We start from the raw sequence: 14043 nt of genomic DNA, 5'->3' as shown, positions 1-14043 counted from the left end.
GGACGTTCCGCGTCCGATAAATCCGCTTCCGCCACTCGCCCAGTTCCGGCCGGTCAAGCTATAACGCACGGACCACCACCACCTGTAGGATATACAGTAGGACCAAAGACAAGAGATCGCTATGCATATGCAAGAGATGCTGTACTAGCTACTGATGTGGTTGAGGTCTACACAATCGGTCACTTTAGGAATGGAAGTTGCACAACCGAGAAATACGCTTTCTTTGACAAATAGTTTCTTTAGCCGTGATATGATAGGGACATGCGGACCCGCGCTTCTCATGTGTCCCTCTTCTTCTCCTGCGCCGCACCGCTTCCCACCGGCCCGCCGCCTAGCCCCGCCTCGATGTCTTTACCCTTGGCTTTCTCCTTGTCTCCCTTCTTTGACACACCGACTGCCTCAACCCCCTTCCCTGGCGCGTCGACGCCCAGCCCCTCAAACCCTTTCGTCACATCCTCCACCCCCAGCTCCCGATTCTGCGTTGGCGGACTCAGCAAAGTCGACGGACTGATGTAGTTCGCCGGCTCGCCATTGAGCTCGCGAAGGATACTAGGGACTGTGGGTGGCGAGAAGGGTTGGAAGGGAGGAAGAGTACTGGACTCATGCTGTTGGTGGTAATTCTCGAGCGCAAGGGCGTGGGGTCCGCCAGGGATGAGAGAACCGGACCTTGACGGGTTGGTAGACGCAGTGGGGGTCTTGTACGTCCTGCCATGGAGAGGAGCCGGGATGGACGAGGTGGGCGGAGCAAAGTTGCCAGATCCACCGCCGGAGGAGGATGGCCATGGGTGGAGGTGGGACTTGCCCATCTCCAGCTTCGCGTACATCGCGTGTGGGCTGAGTGGCGCCGAGATAGACCCCGATCCGGCATTGTGGCCATCGTCGTACCCTGAGCCCGATCTGCGCGGGGCGCGATGGTATCCTCCGGGCGTTTCGAGTCCGCGCTGAGAAGTGTCCCGACCCCTGCCGCCAGAATTGTCATTCCCGAACGGCGACTCTGAGTATCCCATTCCGCCAAAGTTGAGGTTCCCGAGGTTGGAGCCTTGGCTGGCGAGCCAGAGGTCTTGACCCGTGAAGTCACCTCCGTTGGGCCCGGAGTCGGCATCGCTATGCCTGCCTCGACGTGCGGAAGAGTTGGGTGCGTCGAGCAGGGAGGAGCCACCGCCTGAAGCAGCTATGCGATCAAAGGGAGCCGCCTGAGACTGACTTCGCCATCCGGGAAGACCGCCAGTGGGGAGACCGTTGATGGGCGGTGTGGAGTAGCCGCTGCGCGAGGTGGACATTGCTCGTGGAGCAGGAGATTCAGATCGAGGAGCGCGGTAAAGGTCGTCATCACGCTCGCGACAGAGCTCGGCGAGAGCGAGGACCGCTCGGTCGGGTCGTTGCGTCAAGATCTGGCTGGTCAACATCGCTCGTTCATGCAGGTAATGGTATAGGACTCACTCGTGTAGCTCGCATGAACTCCCCTCGTATCGTATACAGTCCATCCTTCGTAACAGTCCGTGCTACATTGTACCCCGTTTCGAACGGGTCCTAATAGGTCAGCTTCGGCTTGACCAGCTCCACCCCGAGCGACTTACCTCGATACATAACCTGTTCCGGTCCCGCGCCATCTCGTTGATCCCGCCGACATCAATCTTGAAAATCAGCTCGGGATCACGTCTAATGACGGCGAGCACTCACGTCGTTCACCCATCCTTTACTTTCTTTCGTCAATTGACCAGCACGCAAGGACATGACCGAATTGTTGAACTGGAAGTCGTGCGAGAAGAAGCGGAAGAAGTCGATCAGCCTGTCACCAAAGTCAGCGGATATTCCGTTGATCGCACATTTGCCACACTCACAGCTCTCCGACGGTCTCGAAGTTAATGCTGCTCCACTCCTGCCTGAGCGTCTCGGTATCGTCAAAGAAGTAGACATTCTTGCCCTGGATCGTATATTCGTCCTCCTGAAGCGTCCGAATCGGCGCTATCCGCTGCAAGTTGGGTAAGACTGGCGGCTGTTTGACATGCACTAGGAAGTAGAGGACCATCAAGGTGAAGCCGTCTACCCAAGTCAGTCACTTTTCCCGGCTCGGCTGAGGAGCAGCTAATACTGACATGATGATAGCGTCCCTCTGTACGGAGAGTTTATTCTCCTCCGCTTAGCCCAAACTTTCACTGCCGAATCAGCACCAGCTCTCAAGCTCTCAAGTACCTATTCTTGTTAGACTTACAGAACAGGACCAACGTCCGCACCCTCGCCGGATCAATCGTCGCGTACGTCAACAGCAACCGCGTATTTTCAATAGCCAGCCTATTCTCGATTCCGATATCGCAGGAGATACCGAATGGCAGGGCGGGGGAGGGGGAAAGCGTAAGCTTGAGGATAGGGATACGGGCTTTCGGGAGGGGTTTGACGTCAAAGTTCGTTTCCTGCTCGTCAGCCAGGATATTCCGTTTGAGTGACGGCGGAACTTACGCGTTGCAAGAGATCTCCAATCATTTGTACGAGATGACTCGCTTCCAGGTCGGCAGAGGTATCGTCTATCAGGACAACGAGGTCCATGTCTGCTCATCAGCGCCAGCTCAGCTCAAATCCCGCAGGACATGGCAGCGTACCCGAATTTCTCAACCCAAAAGAATTTTGGCTTGACCCAAATGCCAATAACCTAGCTGACGGCTCAATCGTTTTGATGAGCTTCTCGATCAACGTTCGTACTCTGATAGCGTCAGCCATGACTTTGGGGTAGCGCAGTGATTGCTTTCTGATACAGCTCGCTCTCCTCAGCCTTATCACCGCCTTCACCTAGCTGTTCGATGCCCGTGGACCCACAGATCCAAATTCCAGATAGACCGGCTCTGACTCACTCTTCCTTGACCGCACGCTCCTCTGTCGTCGGCAGCAGCGGCAGCACGAACGAGAACAAGCTCGACGACAAGTCCTGCAAGAACCGCCGATGTAATAATCCGGGGTGCATCATTGCAAAGGTGAAATTGGTGTGGCGACGATAGTCGAGGGGGAGATAAGCTGAGATGGACGAGTGTACTCTGACAGCTCTACAGCAGGGAAGTTGACAATCGCGCTACGGTATCAGCCCGTCTCTCCGTGAAGGTGAAAGGATAGCCACATCACGCTGAAACGGTGCTCCTTATCAGCGACGGAGGATCAGACTTACCGGTCAATCAATGCCAAAGTACAGCTGGAGGTGTCAAAACGCCTGACTGACGCTTCTGCGCTAGCTCGCGAGGTGCAATGAGCAGATTATCGTAGGTTGCTGATAGGTCCAAGCGGCGACTTTCCAACTTCGATTCGTGCGGGAGCCGTGGTCGTTGGGCGGTGCCGATCGTTGTCGTGCGTTTTGAGAGGATACAGATGAGGTATCTCGATGTACCAGCGAGCTTGGGGTGTCTATCTATAGGCCTAAGCTGTACCTTGTGGTGGTAGATGCGGTATAGATGGAGATGTCACCTTGCTGGACCAGACTTTCGCGTCGCACAGCGCCACACCCATTCATCACCAAACTCGGCGATCGCCGCTGACTGCAGCCACTACCTTGCTATACGACCGATGGGAGGGCTTCAACCTGGTATGATGCTGCTGGCAAGGTCAGATGAACCCATGGGGTGCCATCAGAGTGGCTGATGCCGGACACTAAACCAGAAAATGCTCTATGCCCATATCCTATGGGATGAAGTATTACAAATGTAGCCAATATGACCTGGCTCCCTCCGAATGCCCGTGTGCCCGCCCGCCCTTCCTCACCTCCACCATTCTACCGGTTGACCGCCCTATCACTCCCCACCAACAGACTCTCAAACAGCCCCATCGCTGAGTTCTCATTCCTCAGCTGGATCATGTAGATGATCCCCGTCCGCTGCCCCTTATCCGACACCTCGACCGCCACTCCCGTCTTGGCCACCCTTTCCACCCCATCTGTCAACACGATCGTACTGATCAGAATCGTCCCCTTCTTTCCACTATCACTCTCCACCACCAGCTGCTTCACGTTCCCTTCTTTTTGCTTGTACAACTTGAGCTTGCCCGCGCCGAGTGATTTCCACTGCGAGTGCGCCTGCTGCAGGAACACCTTGCACTTCATTTGCGCCGAGATGAGCGCGGGACCGGTGAGTGTCGCGACGTCCTCTTCGACGGGCGAGGAGGGCGGGGAGGGGTCGTCGTTATTCTTCTGCTCGAGCGTGGGGAAGGAGGAGAAGCGGGCGGAGGGGGATTGGATCGTCAGACCGTTGGTTCCGTCCGCGTTGGGTCGGCGGGGAGGGGCGAGCGGGTCCAGGTTGTTAATCTGGATATTGAGGTTGGGGCGGAGAGGTTCTGCCGAACGGGATCGAGGAGGACCGTTCTGCCCCAGCATCCCGTGCGAATCCGCGGAGAGATGGGATCCGGGCGCGCGGATAGTCGGGATTGGCGGGACGTCATGGTCCATCCCCATCCGAGGCGCTGAGGCGACAGACCGACCGGATGGCGATCTGGGCATCTGCACCGAACCAGCGTGTGGATACTGCTGGACGGCAGGATCCGAGCGGGGATGATGTTGCAAGAACGGCAGTGAGGGTAGTTGAGGGGGACCCATGATCTGCTGCGGCGGCGGTGGAGGCGCCGGGAGGTTGGCCGAAGACTGCCGTGTCCGTAGTGAAGCGCCACGAGGAGGCAGGACAGATCCGACCGATGAGGAAGACACTGCCATAGGAGGAGGACTTGGCCGCCGTTGCCACTGCACCGTCTCACCAGGCTCGAGGTTGATTTTGCTCATCTGGCTTACCAGGGCGTTCCCTCCTAGCGTACTCGGCGGAGTCATGTCCGCGTCAGGTGGCCGTGGGGAGGTGGACGGCGAGGAGGAAGCTGAGAACGGAGATGGATAACGAAGTGGGGGGAAGGTCGATTCGTGGGAACGCGAGTCGGACAATGATGAGGGTGAGCGGCTATCTTGTGCGACAGGAGGGATGGGGGCATTGGTAGTCCGGCGTGTCACTACCAGTCAGCTATATCCTCCTCATCGTTCGCGAGAACAGCTTACCAGTCGTTGCAAAGTCAATGCAATCCAGCAGATCCTTAACAAGCCCATCCCGAGCAATCTCGCTTTCCGCATGGAGCACAAATGTCTCCTTTCGCATTATCATCACGGACAACTCGTTCGCTAGGTCACATCAGCAAGATGACTCTTGCCCAGGCCACAAGCTCATAGCTCACCCTGCTGTCCCTCTGCAACCATCAGATGCTTCCCCGCCAGCGGTGGATAACACAGCCACATCTCCGGCATCGGCCCGCCCTGCCCTACTCGCTCAGGCTGTTCCCGCGCTACCTGCTGTGCTTTCGCTGCCTTGTCCGCCGCTTCCATCCACTCCGCTACGATGAAGAGGTCCGTAAGGATAAAGACGTGCGCGCGACGATGTACGACGGGCTGGCCGGTCGATGTTGGGTGGAAGTGGATAGTCACGTCATGCGAGGAACGGAGAGATCGGGTGTAGGTAAGTGATGAGGGGTTCATCTGAAGTTTGCATCGCTAGATGTCAGCTCGGAATCGGTTGGTCGGACGAAGAGTCTCACCTTCGGTGACATGGTGAACAGGTCTATGGCCCTTTCTGGATCTATCCGTAATTCCAGATCTGAAAGAGGCATGGTCGCAGTAGTGGGAGGTGATTTCGCTGGTGGTACAGGCGCGTTCAGTGGAGGTCGCCGCTGCGGACTTTGAGTCATGCTCGTGGCGACCGACCCTGCCGAGCTTCGATCCTCGACGCGCGAGCTGAAGGGTGAGAAGCTGGTCCAATCAGACTGAATCCTGCAGTTCGTACAAATCAAGAAAGCTTACTTGGTTTGACTCCCTCTCGAACTCCCCATCCCCGAGCTCGCCCGTGACTGGCGCTCGATCCCCTGCTCCCTCTCTGCCCATGATGCTTCCCGGGACCGCTCGCCCGTACTTCCAGGCGCCGACTGGGACTTTGCTGGCCCATCCTCCTCATCCGCCACGTCCATTTCTAGCCGTCCTTCTATCTGCATGACAAGAGCCTCCAGTCGCTGATTTGCAACCAAGAGCAACTTGTGATCTGATCGCCCCTCTTTGGTCGACCGAAGTAGACGAGCGTAGAGCTTTCGATAGTACCGGAGCCGAGAGTAAGGGAGGAGGAAGAGGGCGTCGAGCGTCCATTGTTCGAGAGGTGGATTAGGTGGGGTGCTTTCTGAAATATCGGATAGTATGCCGGGGAGAAGGGCGTTGTTGAGGATTGGTGGAAAAGCGTCAAAGCCGGTGAGGTAGGAAGTGGCGTATTTTGTGTATGCGGGCTCAAGGTCGTCAATCTGTCGATCAGCATGATAGCCTGTGCAAGGTGAGGAGTATACTTACCCATCGCATCAGCAGGTCGCCTAAGGCTTTTGGGCTAGACGGGCTAGGTCCGATGTCCTGCAGCTTCTACACATCGTCAGCTTCCTACGAGACGATACGACAGTGAGCAGAGACCTCACGGTGCCAAACCCCCTGTTCGCCCTGAAGACCGCCTCGACGCATCTGAACATGGAATCCAGCTTCGGTGGTGGGAAGTCTTTCCGGGACCACGCAGCTGCGACTCGCTGGACAGATTAGCTTGACCTTTAAAGCGGTGCCAGAGTATAGTGCTCACCCGGATGACCAGGGCTAATTGGTCGACATAGGCCTTCTCGCTGTCTATCAGATCCACAAGAGGATTCCGCTTCGAGCCTGCATCTCCATTTCTGCCTCCCTCTCCACCGTCTCCATGCCCGTTGGCGCTCGGCGCGGCCCCTCCGTACCCATTGCCATTTGCTGCCCAAGATGGGTGTCCCTCGGGGATAGGCGAGAACGAGGGCGACGCCGAGCCGGTCTCCGATGTGGTCGCCAGTGCGGGATATCGCGATGGCCCGGCAGTCGAGTAGCTCATCATAACGTTGAGGGTCTCGGTGAGCGAGCAGGTACTTCTGCGTTTCTCAGAGTTCCTGCTGTCTCGCCGGGAGCGCGTGCGGACTATCAGATGTTTATTTTGCCTGTTTCGCGGATCAGGCGGGTCGAATAAACATCGAGAGCCGAGAGTATGTGTGAGGGTCGAGAGGCGAGGGGGAGATGGGTCGAGGGTTTGGACAAGGTGAGACCGGAGATAGATGCCTGTAAAGGCTTGCAAGTCCCAAGCGGTTCAGGCCGAAAACTCGGAGATTCGGCCTGTTTCTCGCGTGAGATGCAGGGGACAGGGGTGGTCGTCCGAGAGATCGGTGAGATATAGAAGATGGACTCAAAGAGATCCCGAGCCGCTACGAAGACAGGGCCAAGGATGGCACCGAAGCGGTCTTAGCAAAGGATGTTGACAGGTGAGCAAAGGCAAGGACAAGGAGCTCGATATTTGCGCTTGGATCGCCGTCGCGACGCGCGCGATGCTCTACCCGTAGCGATATTAAAGCTGCCAAGCTGCAATCTGCGCCTTCAAGCTATACGCTTCTCAGCCGGCCCAGCGCTGCTCCTTGATTCCTCTCAGAAGCAAATTCACAGCCATGCATGCATACATGCTCAAGCGCATCGACACACACACCACACAACTGGATGGACCTTGTGACTGGCTATGACGTGGCATTCCACGGCACCAAGTATCAACACCCGGCCTCGCTCTCGGCGATCTCCGCCCATCTCGGCAACATGATGGTGACCGTACAAGGTGTATGATGCATGGTGATCAAAAGCCCAGCGCTCAGTTGGACCACCCATAAAGTATAAAGGGGCCAAAGCTGACAAGGCACAGCAGACAGCCAAATCGCGAGGGTGGCCGCTCAGAAAGCAGCTCGAGCCAAAAAGAGCTCCCCAGGTTCCGCCACTCGTTCCGAAACACTGGCCAAAAGTACAGCTTGCCCCGGATGGCTAGCCACCCTTTGGGCACAGCCGTGGCCGGCCAACACCGGGATCATCCATCATCTCTTCTTCCTTCCCCGCCAATCGCCGTCCTTCCTCCATCGTCGCCATCTATACCTCAAGCATCATCCTCGCGCGCAGGTCCATCGGCACCTCGATCGCTCTCTGGGTCAAGGGACAAGCAGCGGTCTGGGTCACTGACAAAGCCCCTGACCCCTCGGAGCAGCAACGGTCAAGCCGGCTCATCTACTTCGGAGGCACGCAAGATGCCTGCCTCCGAGATGAAGCGGGCCAAACCCACGTTCACGACTTGCCGGACGTATCCCGAGAATGCGCCCGCTCCGGTTGAGCTGGAACCTGGAGCGGAGCTACAGCGCAATCAGCGCCGCTCCAAGGTGCAAGCCATCTCCAAGTTGGATCGAGCGGGCACTCCGCTCTCCTCTTCGGCTGCAGGGCCATCTGGTACCTCGTTCCTCCCCAGCAAGGGCTCTGCTGGGCCTAGCGATTCCGCCCCCGGACCATCGCGTAATCCTCTGCACCGCCCACCCATCATCAATCCCCCTTTCAAACTCGCCGACGTCAGGACTCAAGCTCCGCGGCATCCCGAGCCTCGGTCTGGCTCTCGCCCGTTCAACCTCCCCGAATGCCCCGTCTTCTACCCCACCCCCGCGGAATTCAGCGATCCACTAGCGTACATCGCCGCTTTGCCTCTATCAGCCAAAGAGGCGGGCATTTGCAAGGTCGTTCCTCCCATAGGCTGGCGGATGCCTTTCTCGATCGACCAAGAGACCTTCCGCTTCAAGACTCGGCTACAGCGGCTCAACTCGCTCGAAGCTACCAGTCGGGCGAAACTCAACTTTCTCGAACAGTTGACCATGTTCCACCTCCAACAGGGGGACTCGAAAGTCACCATCCCGCTCATAGATCGGAAACCGCTCGATCTGTGGCGGCTCAGGAAGGAGGTGACCAAGATGGGCGGATATGAGGATGTGCAAGCGAGCGATTCGTGGCGCAAGGTGGCGGAGGTCATGGGGCACGATGCGGGATGGGGACCGCAACTCGGGCTCGCGTACAAGCGCATCGTCTATCCCTTCGACACCTTGTCAATCCGCGCAAAGACCGCTTCCCTCTCTCCCCTCACCCCTCTGCCAGCCAGCAAAGCCCAAAAGCCACCAGGCTGGACGGAAGCGACCCCAGGCTCGCCTACTCGGTCAGGTCGGATGGGCGTGTCGGCGGGTAGGATGGGCGCCGTCAAAAAGCGGAAATCCAACTCGCCTCAACCAGCAGCCGCTCCTACCCTCCCAATCCCTACTGGCCTGGACCTCAGCGGATCGCTAGCAATACATCCTACCTCATCCCCTCAGCCAGGTTCCGGGCCAGACTCGGCCGGCCTAAACGGGAAGATGAGGATACCGGGCTTCTCCTCAAACAAGGAGGATTCCGAGAGCGAGTTGAGTGATGACGATAGTCTCACTCCGCCTCCGCCTGATATGCCGGAGCAGTATCAGAAGGGCGAGGTGTGCGAGGTATGCCGGAAGGGGAACTTTGCGGAGAAAATCCTGCTCTGCGATGGTTGCGACCGAGGTAAGTTCTTTCCTTAAGCTTTTCCGAGCTGTTCTGACGAACAGGTTTCCACATTTTCTGTCTAGATCCCCCTCTTGCCTCCGTCCCCGCCAACGAAGAATGGTTCTGCACCCCATGTCTACTCTCTCAGGGAGACGACTACGGCTTCGAAGAAGGAGAGGAGCATTCGATGGCGTCTTTTTCTGCTCGCGATGCCGCCTTCTCCGGCGCGTGGTGGAGCAAGCATCGTCCATCCTCTTCGACCAACGGTCCAGCTACACCTCGTTCCGGATCGGGGACCGGTAGCGGAAACGGCAGCGCCTCGCCCACAGGCAAGCGGCACACCATGCCAGATCCGCTGGCGAGGACATTCGGGCGGACAGTGGTGTCAGAGGACGATGTGGAGCGGGAGTTCTGGCGGTTGACGGAGAGCAATTCGGATACGGTCGAGGTGGAGTACGGGGCGGATGTCCACTCGACAACACATGGAAGGTGCGTCCAGCTTCCCGTCCACTAGTAGCCCTAGCTGACAAGCAGCGCCGCTCCAACGCTGGAAACACATCCACTCGACCCATATGCCAAGGACGGCTGGAACCTGAACAACATGCCTATACTACAGGAGTCGCTGCTCCGGTATATCAAGTCGGACATCTCGGGAATGACCGTCCCGTGGATCTACATCGGCATGATGTTCTCTACATTCTGCTGGCATAACGAGGATCACTACACGTATTCCATCAACTACAGTATGTCCTCGCTCACTTGTTTTGTTCCCCTCACAGTCTCATCCCGATCATGCTGCAGCAGGCACCGAGCTGACTTTCAGTGTACTGGGGCGAGACCAAGACATGGTACGGTATCCCCGGAGCGGATGCCGAGAAGTTCGAAACCGCCATCAAGGCTGAGGCACCCGAGCTGTTTGAGCAGCAGCCAAGTCTGCTGTACCAGCTCGTGACGATGATGAACCCCGGCAAGCTGGTGGAGCAGGACGTGCGGGTCTTGGCGTGTGACCAGCGGCCGAACGAGTTTGTCATTACGTTCCCGAAGGCGTATCACTGCGGATTCAATCACGGCGTAAGTGCCAGCCAAGGCGTTTAAGTGCAAGCATAGGAATCGGCTGACCGAGGAGATCAACTTCAATGAAGCGGTCAACTTTGCGCTTCCGGACTGGCTACCCGAGGGGAAGGAATCGGTCGTCACGTATCGGAAGCACGCCAAGCCGCCCGTCTTCTCACACCACGAGCTCTTGATCAGCATCACACTGTACTCTGATACTATCAAGACCGCATTATGGTAAGCTTCAAATTCCAGTTTCCAGGTGGAAGATAGCTGACAATACAGGGTCCGAAACAGCCTCGCTAAAATGGTGGCCGAAGAGACAGCCCAACGAGAATCCATCCGCAAGGACGTTCCCCTGCTTCAGGAGATCCTCGTTGAGGAAGACTGCCCAGAAGAGCAATACCAATGCTGCATCTGCAAAGGCTTCTGCTACCTCTCGCAAATCACCTGCACCTGTACCAAGCTCGTCGCCTGCATCGACCACGCCGACTCGCTCTGTCGCTGCGCCAAGACCAAGCGGGTCCTCCGGAAACGATACTCGGAGGCGCAGCTCGAGGAGATCTTGGCAGATGTGCAGGCCCGAGCCGCTATCCCCGGTCTCTGGCGGGAACGGTTCATGCAGGTCGTATCGGTTCCTCGACCGCCGCTGAAGAGTCTGCGAGGACTCTTGGCGGACGGAGAGAGGATAGCGTACCCCATCCCCGAGGTGGATCACCTGCGGGCGGTAGTCATACGGGCGAATGCATGGGTCGAGAAGGTCACTACCCTCGCTACACGCAAGGCGGGAGGGAGGAGGCGGAAGGGACAGCACGCATCGGACGAGGAGGAGGTCGATCGGTCGCCCGAGCATCTCGCCGCTCTCCTCTCCGAGGCGGACCGACTCGCATTCGATGCGCCGGAAGTGCTTCATCTCCGTCACATGCTGCACTCGATCAACTCCTTCCAGTCCGAAGCCAACTTCATCCTCTCTCGGCCCGCAGCGGAGCTCGACTATGAGCGGTGCCAGAGTACTCTCATCCTGGGCCAGGGACTACAAATCGACCTGCCGGAGATCGCCGAGGTAGAGCAGGTGGTCAAGCGGCTGGACTGGTACAGGAAGGTGGAGAATGAGGTGGACGATCGGACGATCCAGTACGACGACGTCGTCGCGCTGTTGAGCCAGGCAAGGGCGTGTGCTATCCCCGAGACGGAGCAGCTGGTCCAGGAGTTGGTGGAGAGGGAAAGGCGAGGGCGGATCTGGAAGTCTACCTCGGAGCAGCTCTTGGCGTCTCGGTCGATCCACCTCGCCGATGTCGAAGCCCTTATCGAAGGCCAGGAGTTGACGCCGACCAAGCTGGATACTATGCTTCAGCTGGAAACCATTCGGAAAACGGCGGTCAATTGGCAGACGTCGGCGCAAGCCTTTTTGGCGGGCAACGGGACTGCCACGGCGGCACTGCGTCTCTGCAAGAACGTCAAGGCCGCACAGGGTCCGATCGGGCGGGTGGTCATACCGGAAATGACCGACCTGCAGGCGGAGCTCGACTTCCACGCGGACTGGCTCAAGGCGCTCGCCGCTCTGGTCTCGGAACAGCCCAACAAGGTCACCCAGCAGCTCAACTGGATCCTCGGGGAGATCAAGGGCCACTTGGACCCATCCGACGACCTGCCCAATGACGCGCACGCCTGCTTCTGCCGGAATCCCGCGACGGCGGTCATGGTTACGTGTGAGACGTGCTTGGGGATCTACCACCCCAAGTGCCTCGACATCGCGCCCAAGAACGCCGCTATACCCGTCAAGTGTCCGATGTGCTTGCGGGGTACGTACGACGATCGGCCGTCCCTCAATAGCTTGGCCATGCTGAGCGACCCGTCCAAGTGGAACTTTATCCTCGTCCCCGCCGAGATGGCTACACTTCGGGCGATCCTCGAGAAGGGAGTCGAGTTCAGCAGACTGATTATCCCCCTCGTCTCACCCTACACCAACGGCTCGCCCGGTCCGGACCCAGCGCTCATCACCCATTGCGCACGCAAGCTCTTCACGCTCCCCATCGCCCTCGATGCCGTCAATACAAAGACGAACGAGAGAGTCGTCTTTGAGGACTGGCTCTTCAAGGGGATGCGGGAAGCTCGGCAGCCTCCGCCGGCGGCAGCGGCGAAGCGGTCAAATCGTCCTCGTCGTGCCAAGCTGGTATTGGCGGAAAGCAAGGAGAAGGAGTTTTCGTGCATCTGCGACTCTCCGCCGGTGGACCAGCTCCTTCAGGTCAGGTGTGGGCGGTGCGAGCAGGGATACCACCTGTCTTGTGTTCTCGCGCCGATTGAGTGCGCGAGCGTACAGCCGGTAGTGCAGGGAGCGGAGAAGGACAAGTCGAGCAGGGAGGATGGCAAGAAGACCTGGCGGTGCCCATGCTGTGCGGTCAAGGAGGGGAAGCTGTATCTGAAGAATGTCGAGTTGCGCGTGCAGGACGCAGGTGAGCTTTCTCAGATCTTGACAATGACCCCGATCTTGACTGACTAAGCAGCGCATGACGGTACCAATGTCTTCATCGACTATCGCCAGACCGTTGCCAGCTTTGTCGATCAACCCATCTACATCAAGCTTCCGCCCAACCGCTGCATCCTCCTCCACTGCACCGAATTCATACCCGCCATCAAACCCGATGTCAAGCCGGACGAGGCGAATGGGCAGGGCAAGCCGAATGGGGCGATCGAGGAGCTGGACGAGGAAGGTCGTCCGCGCAAGAAGACGCGAGTAGATGGCATGAATGGCGATGGGTCTCATGCGGGTTGGCGGGGAGACGGGGAGGACGGAAGAGTCGCTGCCAACGGGTATCACCCCATGACGCTCCCCAGCCACAGCCGACCAACTATCCCCCTCGAAGCCGCCCTGCAGGCCGTGCAGGCTCATCGACCGGTCGACGTGTACCGTCCAGCCCGTCGGAGTCCGTCGTCCGGCCCATTCTCTGCCCGCTCGCCATTGGTCCACAACAATCAGCCCCACACAGCCAGCCAATCCTGGGCTCCCTCGCCCCCTCCACCACAACATCAACCCTCGCCCATGGACTCGCCGAGGGGTTCCTCCAGACTCCAACCCTCTTCTTCCTTCACGTCCAACTTCCCGAGGTCCACCCCGACGGTCAGCTCCAGCTGGCGTCCTCCCTCGGCGGCGGCCTCGCAGTCGATGCCAAATGGCGGCTCAGCCGCACGGCTTGCGGTCTCTTCTTCCTCGGGCAGGCCAAGGTCCCCTATCGACCTCACTGCTAGTTCGCCCGCGGGCACGCCGGTCCTCCCAGTCCGGTCGGGCGATCTGTCCAGCGTTCGTCGGTAGGGGGGCCGGATTGAGAGCCCCTGATGGTGTCGGCGTTGTCACATGGAGGAGGAAGAGACAGTGGGATTGGGTCATAGGGGCTATGAAGCGTCAATTGTTGTACCTTTACTTTACAGTCATGCTAGGTGCTTCCAGCGCGGTGCTATGTTCATGTGTTTTACGCTGACCTTGCCTGACCTGACTGATTACATTGATACAGCACCACTTCATTCACATATGCACACTACTTCTCTCCCTCTTCACGCTTCAGGACAATGCCCAAAACGACCCTGCGGCT

At 58.3% G+C, this 14043-nt stretch overlaps 3 protein-coding genes across 3 annotated transcripts; 1 reads left to right on the top strand and 2 right to left on the bottom strand.

Annotated features, from left to right (window-relative positions):
• Window positions 1-278: 278 nt before the first annotated feature.
• Window positions 279-2956, bottom strand: MKK02DRAFT_44121 (uncharacterized protein; the record flags this gene model as incomplete). The annotated part of the gene is made up of 10 exons (XM_053092782.1): window positions 279-1391; window positions 1441-1530; window positions 1578-1634; window positions 1681-1789; window positions 1842-2043; window positions 2097-2156; window positions 2213-2411; window positions 2458-2546; window positions 2598-2698; window positions 2847-2956. The coding sequence occupies 10 exons, from the start codon at window positions 2954-2956 to the stop codon at window positions 279-281; spliced, it is 2130 nt and encodes a 709-aa protein (XP_052945209.1).
• Window positions 2957-3751: 795 nt separating this feature from the next.
• On the bottom strand, window positions 3752-6887 carry MKK02DRAFT_25427 (uncharacterized protein; the record flags this gene model as incomplete). Its single annotated transcript, XM_053087037.1, has 8 exons — window positions 3752-4965; window positions 5012-5131; window positions 5185-5497; window positions 5542-5737; window positions 5804-6288; window positions 6335-6400; window positions 6454-6558; window positions 6609-6887. The coding sequence occupies 8 exons, from the start codon at window positions 6885-6887 to the stop codon at window positions 3752-3754; spliced, it is 2778 nt and encodes a 925-aa protein (XP_052945208.1).
• Window positions 6888-7534: 647 nt separating this feature from the next.
• Window positions 7535-13766, top strand: MKK02DRAFT_36698 (PLU-1-like protein-domain-containing protein; the record flags this gene model as incomplete). Its single annotated transcript, XM_053089479.1, has 10 exons — window positions 7535-7646; window positions 7961-9421; window positions 9466-9892; window positions 9938-10146; window positions 10227-10474; window positions 10530-10693; window positions 10742-12743; window positions 12828-12909; window positions 12961-13100; window positions 13128-13766. 10 exons carry the CDS (start codon window positions 7535-7537, stop codon window positions 13764-13766), a joined length of 5484 nt encoding a protein of 1827 aa, XP_052945207.1.
• Between the last annotated feature and the right edge of the window lie 277 nt (window positions 13767-14043).

Source organism: Dioszegia hungarica (assembly GCF_025882075.1).
Source record: "Dioszegia hungarica strain PDD-24b-2 chromosome Unknown MKK02contig_8, whole genome shotgun sequence".
Lineage (NCBI taxonomy): Eukaryota > Fungi > Basidiomycota > Tremellomycetes > Tremellales > Bulleribasidiaceae > Dioszegia > Dioszegia hungarica.
This window is presented reverse-complemented; position numbering and strand designations above follow the sequence as displayed.